At 44.9% G+C, this 19,828-nt stretch overlaps 1 protein-coding gene across 1 annotated transcript in view; it reads left to right on the forward strand.

Moving 5' to 3' along the window:
• The window catches only part of TRERF1 (transcriptional regulating factor 1), a 286,295-nt gene that overhangs the window by 252,498 nt on the left and 13,969 nt on the right, over positions 1 to 19,828 (forward strand). The window contains exons 16-18 of the mRNA XM_027771903.1: positions 2,426 to 2,539; positions 12,150 to 12,353; positions 15,307 to 15,518. Coding sequence (XP_027627704.1) covers positions 2,426 to 2,539; positions 12,150 to 12,353; positions 15,307 to 15,518 — 530 coding nt within the window. The remainder of the gene's footprint in view (positions 1 to 2,425; positions 2,540 to 12,149; positions 12,354 to 15,306; positions 15,519 to 19,828) is intronic.

The following is a 19,828-nucleotide window of genomic DNA, read 5'->3' on the forward strand; positions in this document are numbered from 1 at the left end:
GCACATGCTCAGTGAACTCAGGGAGGCCTTCAGATAGGAACCCAGAACCTTCCCATGTGGGTCAGCCTCACAGAGTGTTGCATTTTACCACTTGTGCTACTGTATGGCCCCTATTTTTAAAATAAATATTGTATCTTAATAAAAACATGTAGTTGATACATTCTGTCCAGATAACTAGAACTGGGCCTTCTGGTTCAAATATCACATAATTTATTATCATGTTCATTTGACGAATCTACCATATTTCTGAGAGAACCTTTGAGAAACAGAGAGAGGAGGACCTGTAACCTCCCCTCCCCAGTAACAGAGTTTCTGGTGTTAGGCCTCTAATCATGACAATGACAGTAAAAATAATATTCTGCATATGCAGCATTTTACAGCAAATTAAACCCCTTTCACATAGATGAAACAAAACTTCATACAAGTAATAAATTTAGTAGAGTGGTTTAATAAACTTAATAGACAGGTGCTTAGGCTAAAAAGTTAAAATGATACAAAGAGGATTTCCACAAACTAATGAAGAATGGAGCTCTAATTTTTTTTTTTTTTTAAAGATTTTTGCCTTTGTGCACATGTGCTCGCCGGAGACAGTGAGAGGCAACATGGGAAATCACACCCCAGAGGGGATGGCCTTGCTGCAATTCCTTCTCTATTCTCCTCCAGGGATTTTTGGGCACAAACATGTGCATGCCTGGTGTGAGTGTCAAGCCATTAGGTCTGGGATTGACACTCCTAGACCATGTGGGAGTCCAGCACCTTAACCACCATGCCACCTGTTGGTTCTGCCATTTTTTTTAAAAGAATTATTTTATTTAAATCCGTTTATTTATTTATTTTAATTTGACCAGAGTGAGAGAAAGAGAAAAAAAGAAAGTGAGAAAGCAAGCCACCAGGTTCAGGACTCGAACCACAGTCGGCCATGTGGGAGTCCAGTGCCCTTAACCACCACGTCACCTGGTGACCCTGACATGCTGTATTTTTAAGGATGATTAAGAGTGTTCACAGAGAACAGGGTCACAGGTGACAGCTCCCACTGGCTCTCTTGGCTGGTGTCTTAGGGTGGCATGTCTCCTTTCTTCCATCTGGTCTTGCCTGGATGAGCAGGCAAGGCAGGCTTTGTCTCTGACTTGCCTCCATCTCTAGATCTGCCTTTCCCTTCCTGATGCCCTTTACAACCCCTAATGCCCAGCAGTTCCCGTGCTCCTGTCTTCTGGGAGTCACCTTCTCCCTGGAATGACCGGCCCAGGCTTCGGTCCTTGAAGGCCTCACACTTTGCTGACAGGGTTTGTGGGTTGTGCTTGCCAGGCAGCGAAGGTTTTAAACCAGGGTTCTGTGGGGCAGAATCTTCACTGCCTGGGATGATGCTGGTGTAGAAATTGTAGATGTCTAGTGAATGTGAGGGGAACTTTTGAGGAGAAAGGACTTCTGGGGTGCCCTTGCCAGCTCACCAGGCAGGTGGCCACATTCCTATCCCCAAGGATGACCCCCAGGGTCGGGCCAACCATGACTCTACTTCCAGAAAACCCACTGTATTAAACCCCACCAGAGCATAGGAACTCCACAAAGAAATATTTTCAATTTAAAATACAGATGCCTTTTCCTCTTTGGGAGTAAACAGGACAAAGCTTGTTTCTACAAAATCTAAGCTCTGTCATAGCTTTTTCCTAATACTCCTATTCTGTTACTAAAGAACATTCTTCATAGATTCTGAAGGTCAATAAGTCAGAGAACTAAACACATTCAAGTGCATCACGTAAAAAGACATTACTTATTTTTATGAGTTTAAAAAATGAGTAAGGACTCTATGGACTGATCTAAACAACAACAACAACCCTCTAAGCTATATTGTGGAAAAAATCAAGTCGGAAGACAAATGCTACCTTTTTATCAGGAAAGATGGTGGAAGAGGAATCTAATTTTGTGTTTGCTGAAACACGTGTAAAGAACTTCTGGAATGGCACTTGCAGAGTGAATACAGATGGCTACCTATGTTGCAGGGGTGAGGCGTGAGACAGCTGTGAGACAGAGGCTTTTCATCGTATACATTTTCTATTGAACTATACAAACTCACCTCTTAAGTAATTAAAGTTTTTTTTCCAGTTTTTTTTGCCATGGGGTGTGTGCGGTCACTGGAGAGACAGAGACATACAGTGAGACAGAAAGTGAGAAATCCCCTGGGAGGGATGGCCATGCCACAATCCTTTCTCCTCCATTCTCCTCCTGGGATTTTAGGCACACATGTACACATCCCTGGTGTGAGTTTCAAGCTACTGGATCTGGTATTCGAACTGCGGTGGGCCACGTGGGAGTCCAGCACCTTAACCGCCATGCCACCTGCTGGCCCCTAAAATTAAATATGGTAAAAGGCTTGCTGCGTGGCTCGCTGTCCACTGCTGAAACTGATTCTGAGCTCGCTTTCTGGCAGGTGAAGTCCAAGACGGTGGCTCAGTGCGTGGAGTACTACTACACGTGGAAGAAGATAATGCGGCTAGGGCGGAAACACCGGACACGCCTGGCGGACATCATCGACGACTGCGTGGTGAGTGCAGCTACTGAGTTGTTGCTCGTGCTCGTCCCACCTCACAGCCAGCTTTGGTTTGCCTCTGCTCCCAGGATAGCCAGATAGCAGCAGCGACGGGTGACAGAGGCCTGGCTCCCTCGTGGATTTCGAAGCTGAATCCCTTAGACTGGTGGAGGGAGGCATCCTCAGGTTTGGCCTGCAGCTTAGGAAAGGGCTGGCTTGTGTTTTAAGATAGGGAGAAGCCAGGAGAGATAACCAGGCGGGCCTGAACCTTGGCTTACTTGGTTTATAACTGGGTACCATGACCACCTGGAGTATTCTTTCTTCATCCCTCCTCTCATGTCATAGCTGCTACTGATCTAAGACTGTAACAGGCCTCAGAGAGACGAGGGAGCCCTAGGAGTTTGCCCTGGCAGTCTATAAGGCATGAGACAGCACTTTGACCTCTAGAGAGTACCAAGAACTCTCAGTCATTGAGGGCCTGGTCAGCAGTGTGTGGATGGCTCTAATTCTTACACTGTCATGTATCCCTGACATCGATTTTCTTCACTAGCAGACATCTAAAGTCATCTGTGTATTGAGATGAAATACATGCCGGTCAGCCACAGTGATGACATTAGTGCAACGCTCTGTGATGCTGAAGCCCAGTGAGATGGTCCCAGGTTGATGTCCCAGGGTCTCTCTGTATATGCCAGGCACGTGTGCACCTGTGACTCCTGACTGGCTAAAGCCGGGGGTGGGTTGCAGTGTGAAGACCCTGTTGGGAGTGCCTCCCTTTCTCTCTCTTTCTCTCTCAGAAGAAATAAAGGGGGGGGGGGGACCAGCAGTTAGCATAATCGCTATGTCGCTGGACTCCCACATAGTCGACTGCGGTTCGAGTCCCAGACCCGGTAGCTTAAACTCACACCAGGCGCGTGTGCGTGCGTGCCCAAGATCCCGAGAGGAGAATGGAGGAGAAGGGATTGCAGCGTGGCCATTCCCCCTGGGGGATGATTTCTTGCTTTCCGTCTCTCTCTCTTTCTGTCTGTCTGGTGAGCACACACACCCTATAACCAAAAAAAAAAAAAAAACAAAACAAAAAAAAACTCCCCAAAAAAAGAAATAAAGGGGTTTTTGTTTGTTTTTTACAGAGAGAGATTTTTGCTACAAGCTGCATACACTCACTGGAGAGACAGAGAGAGAGAAAGCAAGAAATCACCCCCCAGGGGAGACGGCCACACCACAATCCCTTCTCTTCCATTCTCCTCTCAGGGCTATGGGCATGCACACACATGCACCTGGCGCGAGTTTTTAAGTTGCTGGATGCGGGACTCAACCCACAGTTGACTATGTGGGAGTCCAGCGGCATAACCATTATGCCATCTGCTGGTCCTGAAGAAATCGTTTATTAGGTTTGTTTGTTTGTTGTTTTTGTTTTTGTTTTTGTTTTGTTTTGGGTTTTTGTTTGTTTGTTTGCTATAGGGCACATGTCCTTGCTGGAGAGACAGAGAGAAAGCAAGAAATCACCCCCTGGGGGGATGGCCATACCACAGTCCCTTCACCTTCAGTCTCCCATTCTCCCCTCAGGATTTTGGGCATGCTTGCACATGCACCTGACATGGGTTTCAAGCCACTTGTCTAGGATTTGAACCACGGTCAAAAACATGGAAATCCAGCGATGTAACCATTGTGCCATCTGCTGGTCCCAGAAATAAAGTTTAAAAAAAAAAAAAAAAAGATTAAAGGGCCAGATGGCAACATAGTTGTAGTGTAACTGGGCCCACATGGGAAAGGTTCTGGGTTCATGTCCTGGGACCTCCCTGAGCACACCATGTAGGAACCTCGTTGAGGGTGCCTGTCTGCTGTATCTCCCTAATAGAAGAAATAAATAAACTTAAAAAAAAGATTAGAGGAGCCAGCAGGTGATGTGATGGTTAAGGCACTGGACTCGCACATGGCTGACTGGTTTGAGTGCTGGACCTGGCAGATTGCTTTCTCACTTTCTCTCTCTTTCTGATCAAGTTAAAAATAATAATAATAACAAATAAAATTAAATTAAAATATTTTTTAAAGAAGATTAGGTATATATGATATAACAAAATAGTCTCTGAACCCCTTATGTCTGACCTTGATAATTACTATCCCTTGTGATGTTTATAACTGATTCTCCTCTCCACCTCTATGCCCTCCTTTACATACTTGGTGGAAAACCTCACCTACCATGTATGTGTATATAAAAATTTTGTCTTTAGAACAAAATACTAAACTCCCGTCTCTATCATCATTGGCAAACGTGCTTAGAATTCATGAATGATGTGACTATTTGCAGTTCGATTTTTATTCCCAATTGTGCCCTATTCATGTTAGAATATGTTTCGGTGATTTTCTTTAACGGCCACTTAACTGACACTTGGTGTGTGCTGGGCATTATGCTAGGCATTTTATAAACACTGACTCGTTTAATCCAGTCACTTCATTTCATGCCCGTTCTGTGAAGAAGGAAGCTAAGGCTCAGAGGTTAAGTTGGCCAGGGTCACACAACTGGTACGTGTGTTGTCTGAGTCTGGTTTTCTTATGTAGTATTTAAGAGCAGTCAAATTCTCTTAGAGAAGTATAAAAACACTTGAACTTAATGCTTCAGAATATAAGCTCTTGGGACCAGCAGATGGCGTAATGGTTATATCACTGGACTCCCACATAGTCGACCGCGATTCGAGTCCCGGACCCAGCAGCTTAAAACTCCGCTGGGCACGTGTGCATGCGTGCCCAAGATCCCAAGAGGAAAGTGGAGGAGAAGGGATTGCGGTGTGGCCATCCCTCCTGGGGAGTGATTTCTCGCTTTCTGTCTCTCTGTTTCTGTCTCTCCAGTGAGCACACACACCTATAGCAAAAATCTTTCAGAAAAAAAAATATATATAAGCTCTTACCTAAGAATTGATTATAGTTATGAAATATACATACATATATAAATTTATATTTAGGTCCAAATATCAGGAAAGAGAAGTCTGTTGAATAGAATGGTATTGCAGTATTCTGTATTTAGGGTTTTCTGTGACCAGGGCTTTTGTTTTTGCCATAGGGCGGGCGCCACCACGCCCCAAGGGGCTTTTGTTTGATGGGTTTAAGTAATAATAAATTATATAGGAAGAGCCTTTTGCTCATCCATGGCCTAATGTGAAAAAAAAAAAAAAAGTATAGCCTCCTCTGAATCCTTACAATGTAAGCATGTGGTACTATGGGTGACCCAGCAAGTTAAGTGGTCTCTGCCTTCCCTACCCCAACCCCAGAGCATATATTCTAGTTCGGAAGATAATGCATACACAGTGGAAAGTGTACCATGAACCTAAGTGTGTTTAAAAGCAGAATGAGATGAGAACTGGAACGTCTTAAGTACGGCCTTAGTGATTCTCTTGCTCTCTGTCTCTCTCTTTCTCTCTCTGTCTGTCTTCCTCCCTCCCTCAGCCAGTTCCCCCATTTCACAGGCAGGTTAAGGCTCAGAGAGGGAAAAGAGACTTGCCCAAAATTACAGAGCATGACTTTCCAAATAAGTAGAACAGACAGTAAACGAGGAAGCACAGAGAATCCTGGCCCTGGAGACCTAGGACCTGCCTCCTAGGTTTGTTCACATGTCAAATGGGCCAGATGATTTAGATGATGTTGGAAGCCCCTTCTGATTCTCGAATGTTCTCAGTTCTGGTAGTGCTGTGTTTTGGGAAAGGACAAAGTTGGAGGAAATAGTCTCCTAGTGTAAATTGTGTCTCTGAGGCTCAGGTGCTTCCAAGAGCCTAGGACAGGGCCTGGCGTAACAGAGGTACTCAGTAAACCTTTGCTGAATGAGTGGGTGGACATTTTTCCAAGGTAGAAGTCACTCCGGTTCATACCATTGTTCCCTCTGTGAACTCACTGGAGGGAGGTGGCATAAACAAGGAGATTCTGAACAAAGGAGTGTCTCTGAGGAAGATGTTCTCAGGTAGGCACCTGTGCCATCCGGGGCTAACAGGGCACTGTGAGTAGAAAGACCCAGGCTCAGGGGCCTTATATTCACCAGGTAGTACAGTGGTTAAAGCGCTGGATCCCACATGGCCCACTCCGTGATTCAAGTCAAAGACCTGGCAGCTTAAAAACCATGCCAGGCACTGTGTGTGTGCCCAAAATCCAAGAGGAGAGTGAAGAAGGGATTGCAGCATGGCCCATCCCCCCCAGGGGCGATTTCTCACTTTCTCTCTGTCTCTCTCCAACAAGCCTGTGCACCCTGTGGCAAAAATCTAAAATTTAAAAAAAGAAAAAGAAAAAGGCCCAGGTCAGCATGGAGCCTCATATTAGAATGAGTGGTTAAGCCAATACCTAAGGGCCACACCCTCTTGGACTTATTTGCCAGGAACCAGTATTAAGCTGGGTGAGGAACATCCACACCCTTGTCACTTGTGAGCTTAGGGAGAGCAAAAAGCTTATGTGCAGAGATGAGTCAGGCCTGCAAAAACAAGAAAATCCCGATTTAAGGCCAGCATGGTAGCTCACAGCTCCCTCATGGGTACTGTGTCCACAGTCAGCCTTCTGAGCATAGTTTGCCAAGGGAAAATGAAAAATTGGAATCATGCAAACATTCAGGAGGACACAGAAGGCACAGCCCTAGGACGCAGTCCCAGCCTTTGTCCCCTGAGCCTAAGACACCTTCAATAGGTCTCTTGCTCATGTGGCCTCAATGTTTTATTAAAGGGAAAGGCAACGTTTTCCCCCCAGATGGAACACTCAGGTAGCTCAAAGGTTATTGAGGACTTAAAAGGGAGAAGGGAAAGGAGGAGGCTTGCAGGGACGATTGCAGGTAGCCAGGCCAACACAGCACAATGGCTCATGCAGCAGGAGTAGATTGGCTTCTGGCCTGGGCGATCATAGATGCTTCTCCCCTTAAAGGCAGGAGAGGGCCAAGGTGGGTTCCGTTAAGGAGGTTGGAGGAAAGTGTACGTCCCACACCCTCTTGTACCCTGCTGTTTGTGCTCACACTGCCCTACTCAGGGCCCATTTGTGACCAAAATGCAGCACAACTCAAGAAAGCATGCCAGGCAGTTATCTGACTGAGGAACACAGTGGTCAGGACGCCAAGGGTCAAGGGAAAGTGCACCCGTGTTTTGCTGTTTCCCACAATGGTTCCCTACTCCCCTACTGTTTACCTGTACCAGTTTCCCTGGAGCATGGGCCAATGGCGAGGGGCTTGGGAAGCAGCCTCATTGCCTTTGACATTAAAGAAAGCTGGTTCCAATGGTTTGATAGGTTAGACTCTCTAGCCATTTACAAAGGGGCAGATGTGCACCTGCAAATATTTGCATCAGGACCAAGGAGTAAAGAAGGTTGAGGTTTTGGAGTAAGAAAGGCCCAGTTTTGGGGACCAGCAGTTAGCGTAATGGCTATGTCGCTGGACTCCCACGTAGTAGACCATGGTTTGAGTCCCGGACCCAGTGACTTAAACTCACGCCGGGCACGTGTGCATGCGTGCCCAAGATCCCGAGAGGAGAATGGAGGAGAAGGGATTGCAGCATGGCCATTCCCCCTGGGGGGTGATTTCTCGCTTTCTGTCTCTCTGTCTCTGTCTGTCTGGTGAGCGTACACACCCTATAGTGTAAAAAAAAAGGCCCAGTTTCGAATATCAGTTGAGCTTCTTTATCAGTCATGTGACCTTGAGAACATTAGTTTGCTGGCTAATTTCCTCATTTGTGTAAAATAGAACAATTTGTACAGGGTTGTGAGAACTAGAAATTTTGTGTGTGTGTGTGTGTGTGTGTGTGTGTGTGTGTGTGTGTGAGATGTACGCATAGCAGGCATACAATACATAGTCATTATCATTAGTGACATAACACTCAAATTTGTGTCTTTGAGCAAATTTGGGTTGTCAAGCATTTGTAGTTCCAACATAATATTTTTCATACTGTGAATTCTATTTACATGCTTGAGAAGTGAAAATATCATCCTCTTCAAGAAATAGTGTAGACTGGGGCCAGCAGGTGGTGTAGTGGTTAGGGGGGCTGGACTTCTACTTCGGTTCGAGTCCCAGACCTGGCAGCTTGCTTCGCGCTTTCCCTTCCTCGCTCTCTCTCTCACTCTGTCCCTGTCTGGTCAAATTTAAATAAATAAATAAATCTTTAAATAAAAAAAATTTTAAAACACGAAATAATGTAGACACGCAAGGCTTGAGCATATTAAATATATACCCTCTTTCTTCCCTTGTATTTGCCCACCTTCTAACAATTTTGGAATATTCCCAAGTGCTTCATTTTGTAATACATCATAAAGTAGCCAACTTGTTGGTACAAAGTTCTACATGTTAAGATGTTTGTTCTCCTATCTTTGTATCTCTTAGTCACTTTGGTGAGCCATATGGCTTGATGATAAATCATTTTGTGGGCACGTATAGATTACCAGTTGAAATAAAACCTATGGAAATTCCTGAGACATACAAAATCACAGTACAGTATAATTTCATCTGTAAGTGTGTGGCTATATGGAACGTTTCTTCTAATTTTTAAGTCAAAGAATAGCATTGTGAGGAAGTTGTATTTATAACCAGTACCATGAAACAAGTACCATTATTATTAAGAGTTATTGTGTAATTCACTTTAAGCGCCAAACTGTAGGCCATCATCTGCTTAAAAATCGAAGCCGCGGGGAACCAGCAGTTAGCGTGATGGCTATGTCGCTGGACTCCCACATAGTTGACCACAGTTCGCGTCCCGGACCCGGTGGCTTAGAATTCACACAGGGCGTGTGTGCGTGCGTGCCCAAGATCCTGAGAGGAGAATGGAGGAGAAGGGATTGCAGCGTGACCATCCCCCCTGAGGGGTGATTTCTCACTTTCTGTCTCTCTATCTCTCTCTGTCTGTCTGGCGAGCGCACGCGCCCTATAGCAAAAACCTCTCAAAAAAAAAAAAAAAAATCGAAGCCGCCAAGTTCCAGTTCTATAAGGAATGTGGCAAACCCTTGGAGTTTGATTTAACGTGGTTTTTCCTGAAACTCTCTCATTGAAAGATGGTGAATTCCTGCAGGAATAAAACCACCTAAGTGACATCAACTGTTATGTTCTGTACTAGAGACCTGCAGCTCATATCATAATAATACTTTGTAAGGCCTACATTAGTATTCACTGAGGTCCCCCTGCAAATGTAATCATTAACCTAATTAACACACTGGAAACTCAAACCATTTCTTAAATATATCCTGTTAATATGAGGATGTCATCAAAAAGTTCATAGAGGAGCCAGCAGGCGACATGGTGGTTAAGGCGCTGGACTCCCACATGGCTGACTGCAGTTTGAGTCCCAGACCTAGCAGCTTGAAACTCACACCAGGTGCATATGCACCCAAAGTCCTGAGAGCAAGAAGGAGGAGAAGGGATCGTGGCATGGCCATCCCCCTGTGGTGGGAGGGATGATTTCTCATTTTTCCTCTCTCTGTCTCTCTCCAGTGAGCACATGCACCCCATGACAAAAAACCTTAAAACTTTTTTCATAGAAATGTGTTACTTTTAAAAAACTACACATAGATTTAAAAAAAATATTTTTGCACCAAACTAAACGGCTATTTCATATTTCCGTGAACATTTTGAAGTCTCCTCATATACCCTCTCCAATATGCATACATGAGATATTAAAGACAGAGAACACTGAGACAGTGAGGAGAGTGCTAAACACTTCATAGTGACAGGCATGGTCTTCACACACACATACACACACACACGTGTGTGTACACACACTCATACCCTCGCCAACTCCTCACAGATCCAAACTGGAGAGACGAAGCTTATGGGTTCTGATCCAAGGATATTGATCTTCCCAGAAATCCTTATTCTTCTTGCAAAGTCTTGCTTCTGGGTTCTACGAATCATAGGCCCACTCAGAGTTACATCACTGTTGCGGGTAAAGCAAACTGGAGCCCACGTGCTTTAAGCAAAGAGAGTCTGGCAGAAGCAAGTGATGGGTCAGGGCAGAGGCAGCCAGACATACCTTTCATTTCCTCATTTGTAAAATGGCAGGACTGTTTACAGCCTAGTCAATGGCGCATAAATGTGGAAGCGTTTGTAAACCGTGAAATCTATGCTCAAGTGAGGTTGATACGACTTAGAATTCCCTTTCTCAGCCCTTTCTGGGCCTGCAGAAGCTAACATCCTTCACTCCAGCCCACTGAGGATGGAGCAGAATAAAAAAGCTAAGCAAGAGCCAGCACCAAGGCCTCCTAGATCCCTGCCCTTCGTCCCAACCCACCCAGAGCACCCACTCCAGTAACTTACTGTTTTGTTAACCTTGAAGAAGGAGGAGACCTGCTTAATTCTCCATGTGTTTGCTGTTCTGAAGTAGGGAGAGTAGACATGGAAGCAGAGGATCATTATTCACGGAAAAGTACTTCTTTGTGTCCTTTTTCATAAAATGCCTCTAGAAGGAGAATCAATAAAGAAAAACATTGAATACACTGCTTTCTTCAAGGATGGTCAGAGACAACAAAGGAAAAAAAAAACACACACACACAATAAACAAAAGAGAATTTGCCAGGGTCAGCAGGTGACGTGGTGGCTCAGGCTCTGGATTCCCACATGGCCGACCACAGTTCAAGTCCCAGACCTGGGGGCTTGAAAATCATGCTGGGTGCATGTGCATGTGCATGTGCATGTGTGCTCAAAGTCCTGACACAAGGGACTATGGCGTGGCCATCCCTTCAAGAGGGTGATTTTTCATGCCCCCACATCTCTCTCTGGCAAGAGCACACACCCTATGACAAAAGTCTTAGAAGGGGTGGGGATGAGGGAGGACCTTCCTTTCCATTTTTTCTCCTTTTCCTTCTGTTTCTTGCAAGACCAAAGCAGGAAAACTATGTATCACATGCGTTCCCCATGCCTTGGGTCAGATCAGGTGTCTTGCATGGAAGTGTGTTGTTACAGAACCTATCAGACAAAGCATTGTAAGTCTCTAGTCTCTCTCCAAGGAGTTCTCCTCAGTGTTGTTCTTTGAAACCCCTCCTCATGGCTGCAAAGATATGGAGCTGCTCACAAGCAGGGCAGCCTCTCTAAGTTTGTCCTTTTCTTTTTTGGGGGGGGAGGTTTTTTGCTATAGCGCGCATGCACTTGTCAGAGAGACAGAGAGACAGAAAGCAAGAAATCACTCGTCAGGGGGGATGGCCATGCTGCAGTCCCTTCTCCTCCATTCTCCTCTTGGGATCTTGGGCACACACGCACACGCGCCCAGCGTGAGTTTAAGGCACCAGGTCCAGGACTCGAACCGTGGTCAACTACTTGGGAGTTCAGTGACATAGCCATTACACCAACTGCTGGTCCCTAAGTTTGTCCTTTTCAGGTCTGATTATCTCGAACGAGGTGAAGAACATCTACATACAGAAATCTCTCCTCTTTACTTTAGCGTGGTTTTATATAAGTGATGAGAGACTCGAAGTGGGGTAGGGAGTCTTCCTGAACCTCCAAATTCCAAGCGTTCGAAAGCCAGCCTTTAAGAGATTGTGCCCATCAGGCTCTGTCAGCCATAACTTACACAGAAAGAAAGCGACCCAGCCCCAGCATCGAGCCCCCCGTCTGTTACTCGCCTGTGCGTTTTGTTCATCACTAAGAATGCTCTTTGGGGATCTGCCCCTCTTGCTTTTATTACTTGAATCCTAGACAAGTGAAGAGGAAGAAGAGTTAGAAGAGGAGGAGGAGGACCTGGAAGAAGATAGGAAATCCACAAAAGAAGAGGAGAATGAAGTGTCGAAGTCTCCAGAGCCACCGCCAGTCCCCATCGTGGCTCCCACTGAGGGGCCACCCCTGCAGGCCCTGAGCCAGCCCTCAGGCTCCTTCATCTGTGAAATGCCCAACTGTGGGGCTGTAAGTATGTCTTTGTCTTTTGGGGATCCGGGACTGTTGAGGACAGTGCAGCCATGCCTGACTTTAAGAGATGATGCATTTTCCAAAGAGTTGTGCTTTGGAAATGAAAATTTGGCAGAGGGCACCTTATGTTGCCATCGTTTTCTTATTTATTGGCCAACGAATATTTACGGAGTGTATCTCCTGTGTAGAGCCGGATGCTGTGCGCTAGAGGGCACAGACATGATCCCTGCCCTTGGGAGGTGTGCATCCAGCACACTCAGTGAGCATTGGTTTCTAGAACAGACACGCCATACGTCCTGCAGCCTCTGCACTCCCCCGGGGCCGTGTGTCATACACAGTTGGGTAAATGCACTCGGGTAGCCCCAGACAAGTAGCATCCTTTAATAACATAATTATTTGTCCCCCACACTGCTACAGTTTTACCTGGAATGTTTTGCATTTCGGAGTCCATAAAATGCTGCTAATTCAAATGTCACCAATTTGAAATTTGAGAAGATTGTTCCAAAGATTTAGATAAATTTTATCTGTATTCTTGGGAGTATGGGTAACTAAATCTACAAGATTTATAAATCATCAGGTAAAAGGTTGAAAGAGAAGCTTTAGGCTAATACTTAGTACTTTTCAAGTACGTTAGAAACATCACCTAGCTAAAATAAAACAAGCTTACCAATCGATCATTCTTGGTGCTAAATAAAGCCCCAACTGTACTGACCTTTATTTCTTTTTTTTTTCTTAAGAGAGATGTTTTTGCTATAGGGCATGTGTGCTTGTGAGAAAGAGAGAGAGAGAGAGAGAGAGAAATCACTCCCTGGAAGGATGGCCATGCCACCATCCCTTCTCTTCCACTCAACTCCCAGGATTTGGGACACGCACGCACATACACCCAGTGTTGTTTTAAGCCTCCCAGTCCAGACCAAACGGCAGTAGGCCATGTGGGAGTCTAGCACCTTAACCCTATGCCATCTGTTGGCCCTTCCACGTGTACCTTCAATGGTGTTTTTAAATCTCGTTTACTCTGGATTCTCTCTCTCTCTGGCTTCTCACTAGTATAAATTAGTGAGCTTTTCCCAAATCAGGTTTCTGAAAGCCAGACCCAGCTGTAGAGGCAAGTTGTACAGGTGTTACTCCCCAAATGAGAATGTTGCTCCCTTCATCGGAGCCCCTTTTCCCCAGATTGGTGCTCTTGGCCTCGGCTGTATATCATATAGGAGACTTCTGCTTTCTGTTTTACTGTGTGTTGCTTAGTGAGTCTGTCACTTATGAAGAAAGCAAAAGTCTTTAAAATATTTAGCTCTCATAGCAGAAATTTGATTGATTTATGTTTTTGAAAAAATGAAAATGTTAACTATATACATATATGTACATTTTGTATTCGCTTTGAAGAAAGTGTGTAAGAAATTTCTAACTTGTTTTGATGTTTAATGACCTGACCTCATCTCTTCATCATTGCCATTTTGTATAGAGTGCTTCTGTTCTGGGTTGATTAAGAGAGAATTAAATGACAGCATTTGTACAGAAACTGGATGCTTCCTCGAGTCACAGTTTTGTGACAGTTAATTATTTACTAGCGGAAAATCATCTTTTACTTTTCCCAATCAGAAATTTTCAGCAAGACAGATATCTTTAAAATCACAGGATGGCCCAGCTGTGGTAGTATGCACTGGTTGACACTGCTGTTCATCAGCTGAGGCCACGTGGCAGGCCCAGGTTTGATTCCCAGCCTACCCTAAAAATTTGGGCCTCATGGTATGCATCTATAGTCCCAGCTACTCAGGAGTCTAAGGCAGGAGAATTGTGACATTGGTAGATCCTATCTTAAAAAATAGAAAGAAAGAAAAAATCACAGGGAAAAGGCATGCTCATTTTATTCCTTACCTAAATGATGGGGACTCTGGTTGCTAAATCAACAAAAGAATATTTTTCCTTTGTAAGACAATGAATGGAGCTCACGAACGTAACACAGAGCAAACCGACAGCTGGACAGTGCTGTGGGTACTCCCTTTAGCGGACATGTGTGACGAGCTGGAAATCGGGGCTCTTGGAATTAAGGAGTAGGTTTATATCCCTTTACAACTGCAGTTCTGAACCGAGAATGATTGGTTCCCCCAGGAACATTTGGCAATGTCACTGGAGAGGTACCACTTGCCTCTGGTAGATAGAGGCTGGAGGTGCGCTAAACATCCCATACCGTACAACCCCCTACGATGGAGGACTGTCTAGGCTCAAATGTCAGTAGTGCCGCGGTTGAGAAGCCCTGCTTCATGGCAAGCTTCTCCTTTTATTGCTCTGAATTAAAGTTGTGGGTCTTAAACCTTGCTAGCCTCAAGACTATATATATATATATAGTCTCATATATCCTTGTCTTTCAAATTGTGTCCCTTGGGGTGCTAGAGTTTCCTAGACGAGACAGAGCTGAGCACACACAGGCTCAATTCTGGGGTACTATTTCCATTTCATCCAGAGCACCTCTGCTTTTAACTTGAGCTTTTGAGTAGGATCTGGTTTGTTCAAGTAAAAGAAGAAGAAAGTAGGAGGGAAGAAGAAGGAGAGAGTTTGAGGTTTTAAAATGAATTGTGGAAGCTGGTCAGCCGCCTTGTTTTGAACAAGTACAGAAGGCCCGAGGGCCTCCCTGTTAGTTATGACAGCTGGGTCACAACCCCTCGTCTCCTGGCTTCTAGACAGTAGCTTTGTCCTTTATGCTGGGCCATGTTGCCTCTTGTCTTTCTATTATAACAATGATGAGATTTTCTAAAACTTGGCATGGCATTTGTGGTTGTGGTATTTGAGCTTTACTTTCTGTGGGCATATGCCCAAAATTTGCTTATATAAGACTCTTGTACCCTGTTGTTAGTCACTGTTTCAAGCGTCATATGTTTTGCCATTGAGTAACTAATAACCCTAATTTCCTTTTCAGGACTGTAGATGTCATGTCACTCCCTTTCTTCCCCAGGTGTTCAGCTCCCGACAGGCATTGAACGGCCACGCCCGCATCCATGGTGGCACCAACCAGGTGACCAAAGCCCGAGGAGCCACCCCCTCTGGGAAGCAGAAATCTGGTGGGGCCCAGAGCGGGTACTGCTCGGTGAAGAGCTCTCCCTCTCATAGCACCACCAGCGGCGAGACAGACCCTACTACCATCTTTCCTTGCAAGGAGTGCGGCAAGTAGGTGGAATTGGACTGCCGTCTGACTCTGTTTGTGATGGGTGATTGTTCTGTTAGAACTAGACTGAGATGGTCTGAGGTTTCAGGATCGAAAAGAACCTAGACTCTTGAAACACTTCTTCTGGGGCCAGCTGGTACTATGGTGGTTCAGGTGCGCAGTTCAAGTCCCAGGCCCGGAGGCATGGGAAACACACTGGGTGCGTGTGCATGCATGCCCAATATCCCAAGAGGAGAATGGAGAAGAAAGGATTGTGGCATGGCCATCTCCTGTGGTGTGCACTCTCTCTCGCTCTCTCGCTCTCTCTCTCTCTCTCTCTTTCTGTCTCCCTCCAGTAAGCACATGAGCCCTGTAGTGGAAAAACACCACACTCCATGAGGCTGACTCATATAAGAAGGTTCTGGGTTCACATCCAGAGACCTCCCTGAGTACACCAAGCATATATTTGCCTATGATCTAGAGCTGGCTGGAGGTTAGAGGTGGATCATGGCATCAAGACCCTGTTGGGGGTACTCTCTCTCTATCTCTGTCCCTGTATTTGTCTCTCTGTCTCCCTTCCTTATGGAGAAGAAAAATAAATACACTTTTTAAAAATAAAATTAAATTAAAAACCTCTCCTCTGATCATACTTGTGGACCACGTTTCTGACTTAGAATATGTGAAAAGTGACCACAGAACCTGGTAAGGATGGATACCTTTAGAGAGTGAACTTCTGATAAAACTTCACTAAAAAATCTTTCCTGGAAGTTATTGGTGAGACTCTGATTCACTCTTCTTCCCTTCAAACCTAAGCCATATCCATGACTGTCATTCTCTTTGTCTCCCTGCTGAGTGATTTGAGAATGACTTTAGAACACCTAATAAGGAACTCTCACTCCTGTGCTCAGTGCAGACATCACTAATCAATCAATCTTTGGTGTCACATTAAGATTGAGCTGAAAATCTTTTCATCACAATGCTTCAAGCTGACATAACTAGTTGATCAGTTGACACATGAGATAAAACCTATTTGTCAACACGGCCTTTTTAGGTATAATTTAAAATAAGATGGAAAAGGATAGTGGTAGTAATAATAACAGCTAACATTTGTTAAGTACTTATTTTGTTACATACTTTATGGACATGAACTCAGTTAATCCTCACATAGAAAGTTCATGTGCTGTAGATACTGTTTTTTCCTTGTTTTACAAATGAGGACTTAAAGTTAGGTAAAATTATGTGCTCCAGCCCACATCACCAGTGAAAAACAGATGGAGGGCCAACAGGTGGTGTAGTAGTTAAGGTGCTGGACTCTGATATGGCCGACCGCAGTTGGAGTCTTAGACCTGGTGGCTTGATTCCTCTCTCTCTCTCTCTTTCTCTCATATGCATGCCCTGTAGTAAATTTTAAAATAATAATAGGGACCAGCAGGTGGCATAATGGTTATATCGCTGGATGCCTACATAGTCAATCACAGTTCAGGTCCTGGACACAGCAGCTTAAACTCACACCAGGTGCTTGTGTGTCCATGTCCAAAATCCTGGGAGGAGAATGGAAGAGAAGGGATTGCGGTGTGGCCATCTCCCCTGGGGAGTGATTTCTTACTTTCTGTCTCTCCATCTCTCCAGCGTCCAGCGAGTGCACACACCCTATAGCAAAAAAACAAACAAAAATCTCTCTCTTAAAAAATAAGTAAAATAAAATTCATAATTCTTTTAAAAAAGAGAAAGAGCAGAGCAGAGATTTGAATCAGGCTTTGTCCAGATGCAGACCTGGGAGTCAGGCACTTTAGCAGCCTCTTTTTTACAAGAAAAGAAACTGAGACACAGAAAGTTGAAGCTCATTTTCGGTAAACACCAAGTGGCCCGTGCCTAGCAAGCTCTTTGCCTCCATGCCGTGCTGCCTGTCCATAAGCCTTCCTCAGCACCACGAAGGGAGACTGGGACTAGCGGCTGTCTTCCCTTCCACGAGGCACTGGGGTGGGAGACATGGAGTCCGGCATCCGTCTCCTCTGCGCTCGGATGTCTTTCAGAAATAGTGCAGTATTATCTCACGTCACCACCCACCACATATTGAGTAATGACCTGGATGGATCATGAGGCTTATTGACACGAAACAGTGATGAAACCACCCTGCGCTGACTCTCAGTTACCACCTTCTTGTCCAAGTGGAAGTGTGGGGTCAGTCAGGGTCCTGCCGGGTTCCTCTGAAAGGAACCAGCACCTTCCACTCATTTGGATTAAACAGACTACAACTCTTTATTCCACCAGGTGGAGACAAAGGACATTTTAACCAACAAAAATTAGTGTTTCATGCTTTCTGACTGCCTTTCGATGGCACCTATTGAATGTTTTTCTTGCCTTATTCGTATGTTTTTCTTTTCTTATTTGTATGTTGCTTGGGAACATTTACCATCAAAAGCCCAGTTAAGATTTTTATGGAGGGACCAGAAAGTGGTACAGTGGTAGCGCAGCCGGTCCTGGTCCTGCATGGAAAGGTCCTTGGTTTGAGTCCTGAGGCCTCCCTGAATGTGCCAAACGTGCTCACACGTGGCCTGAGCTGACTCAGACTGGGGGTAGATTCATGGAGCACCGACTGTGTTGGGGTTCCTGTGCCTGTGTGTGCACGTGCATGTGAATGTGTGTCTCATGGAAGAGAGAAGTATAATACCAAGAAAAAAAAGATTTTACAGAAAATAGAAATATTTTCTAGACTATGAATAAAATTAGACAAATGCTTCCAGAATGTTTATCTGCTAAGATGATGTTTAGTACATTAGTTTTTTTTTAATATTTTAGTTAACTTTATTTATTTATTATTATTATTATTTTCACATGAGTTTTGCCAGAGAAAGAGCGAGAGAGAGAGAAACAGAGAAAGGAAGCCACCAGGTCCGGGACTCGAACTGGTCAGCCATGTGGGAATCCCAGCGCCTTAACCACCACACCCCTTGCTGGCCCCATAGTACATTAAATAGTTTTTAAGATATCCAAATAGAATTGTGATTCATCAACTCTGTTTGATGTGGGCTTTAGAAATCTCTTCTTTCTTTAATGAACTCAGGAATGAATATAGAATATTTAAGCCATACTCTCTATAAAACCTCACCGTGGGGCCAGCAGATGGCAAAGTGGTTAAGGCACTGGAGTCCCACATAGTCAACCATGGTTCGAGTCCTTGACCCAGCAGCTTGAAACTCATGCTGGGCACATGTGCATGTGTGCCCAAAATCCCAAGAGGAGAATGAATGAGAAGCCACTGTGGCATGACCATCCCCCCAGGGTGATTTCTCGCTGTCTGTCTCTCAGTCTCTCCAGCAAGCACATGTGCCCTATGGCAAATATCTCTTAAAAAAAAAAAGTCAGAAAATCTCACCCTCACCCTGGACAAACATTTCTGAAAAAAGGTCCAGACAGTAAATATTTCAGGCTTTGCAGGCTTTACTCTCTCTGTCCTAACTATTAAGCTTTGCCGTTGTAGCACAAGCGCAGCCGTAGGTAATACATAAACAAGTGGACATAGCTGGGTTCCAATAAAACTTTATTTACAAAACAGGCAGACTTGGCCCATTGACCCTGGTCTAGATAATTAACCTTAAATATATGACAGCCTTGTATCTCAGAGTTTCTGAACCTCAGTACTATTGATACTTTGTATCTGGTGGCTCCTTATTTGGGGAAGAGGCTGTAGGATATATAACAGCATTCCTGGCCTCTATCCACCAGATACTATAAATACCATCATTCCTAATCCCCCACCATTTGTTAGTTGTGAAAATCAAAAATGTCTCCAGACGTTGCAGGAAGTTCCCTGGGAGGACAAAATTACCTCCAGCTGAGAACCATTATTTTATTCTAAAGCCAAAGCAGGAACTGATGCTAATTTGGTGGTCAACAAGATAGAGTCTTACAAGACTGGGAGTGATGGATGAGCTCAGAAATTTGAGTACAATAAAGGTGAAAGAGGGACGCTTGAATTTGGTCATACACAGTTTCTGGTGACCTTGAGAAGAGCAATTAGGTTGAAGTAGAAGGAACGGAAGTCTAATTGGAAAAGCTGGAGGAGAGAAAGAAGAAGTATACCAACTGTGTGTGTGGCGGAGGGCAGATCCTTCAGGAATTTTGACTGTAGGCAGCCTGGTGGTACAGTCAGTAGCAAACTGGACAGCCATGATGGAGGCCATAATGCTGACCTCAAGTTCAGACCCCCGGGTTGGCCTGAAAACTCACTGGACTCCTGGATGCTTGTCCAAGATCCTGAGGAGCTAGAGGCTGGGAAAGGGAGATCCCCCTAAACACACACACACACACACACACACACACACACACACAC

Source organism: Tupaia chinensis, unplaced genomic scaffold, assembly GCF_000334495.1.
Source record: "Tupaia chinensis unplaced genomic scaffold, TupChi_1.0 Scaffold000238_1, whole genome shotgun sequence".
NCBI lineage: Eukaryota > Metazoa > Chordata > Mammalia > Scandentia > Tupaiidae > Tupaia > Tupaia belangeri.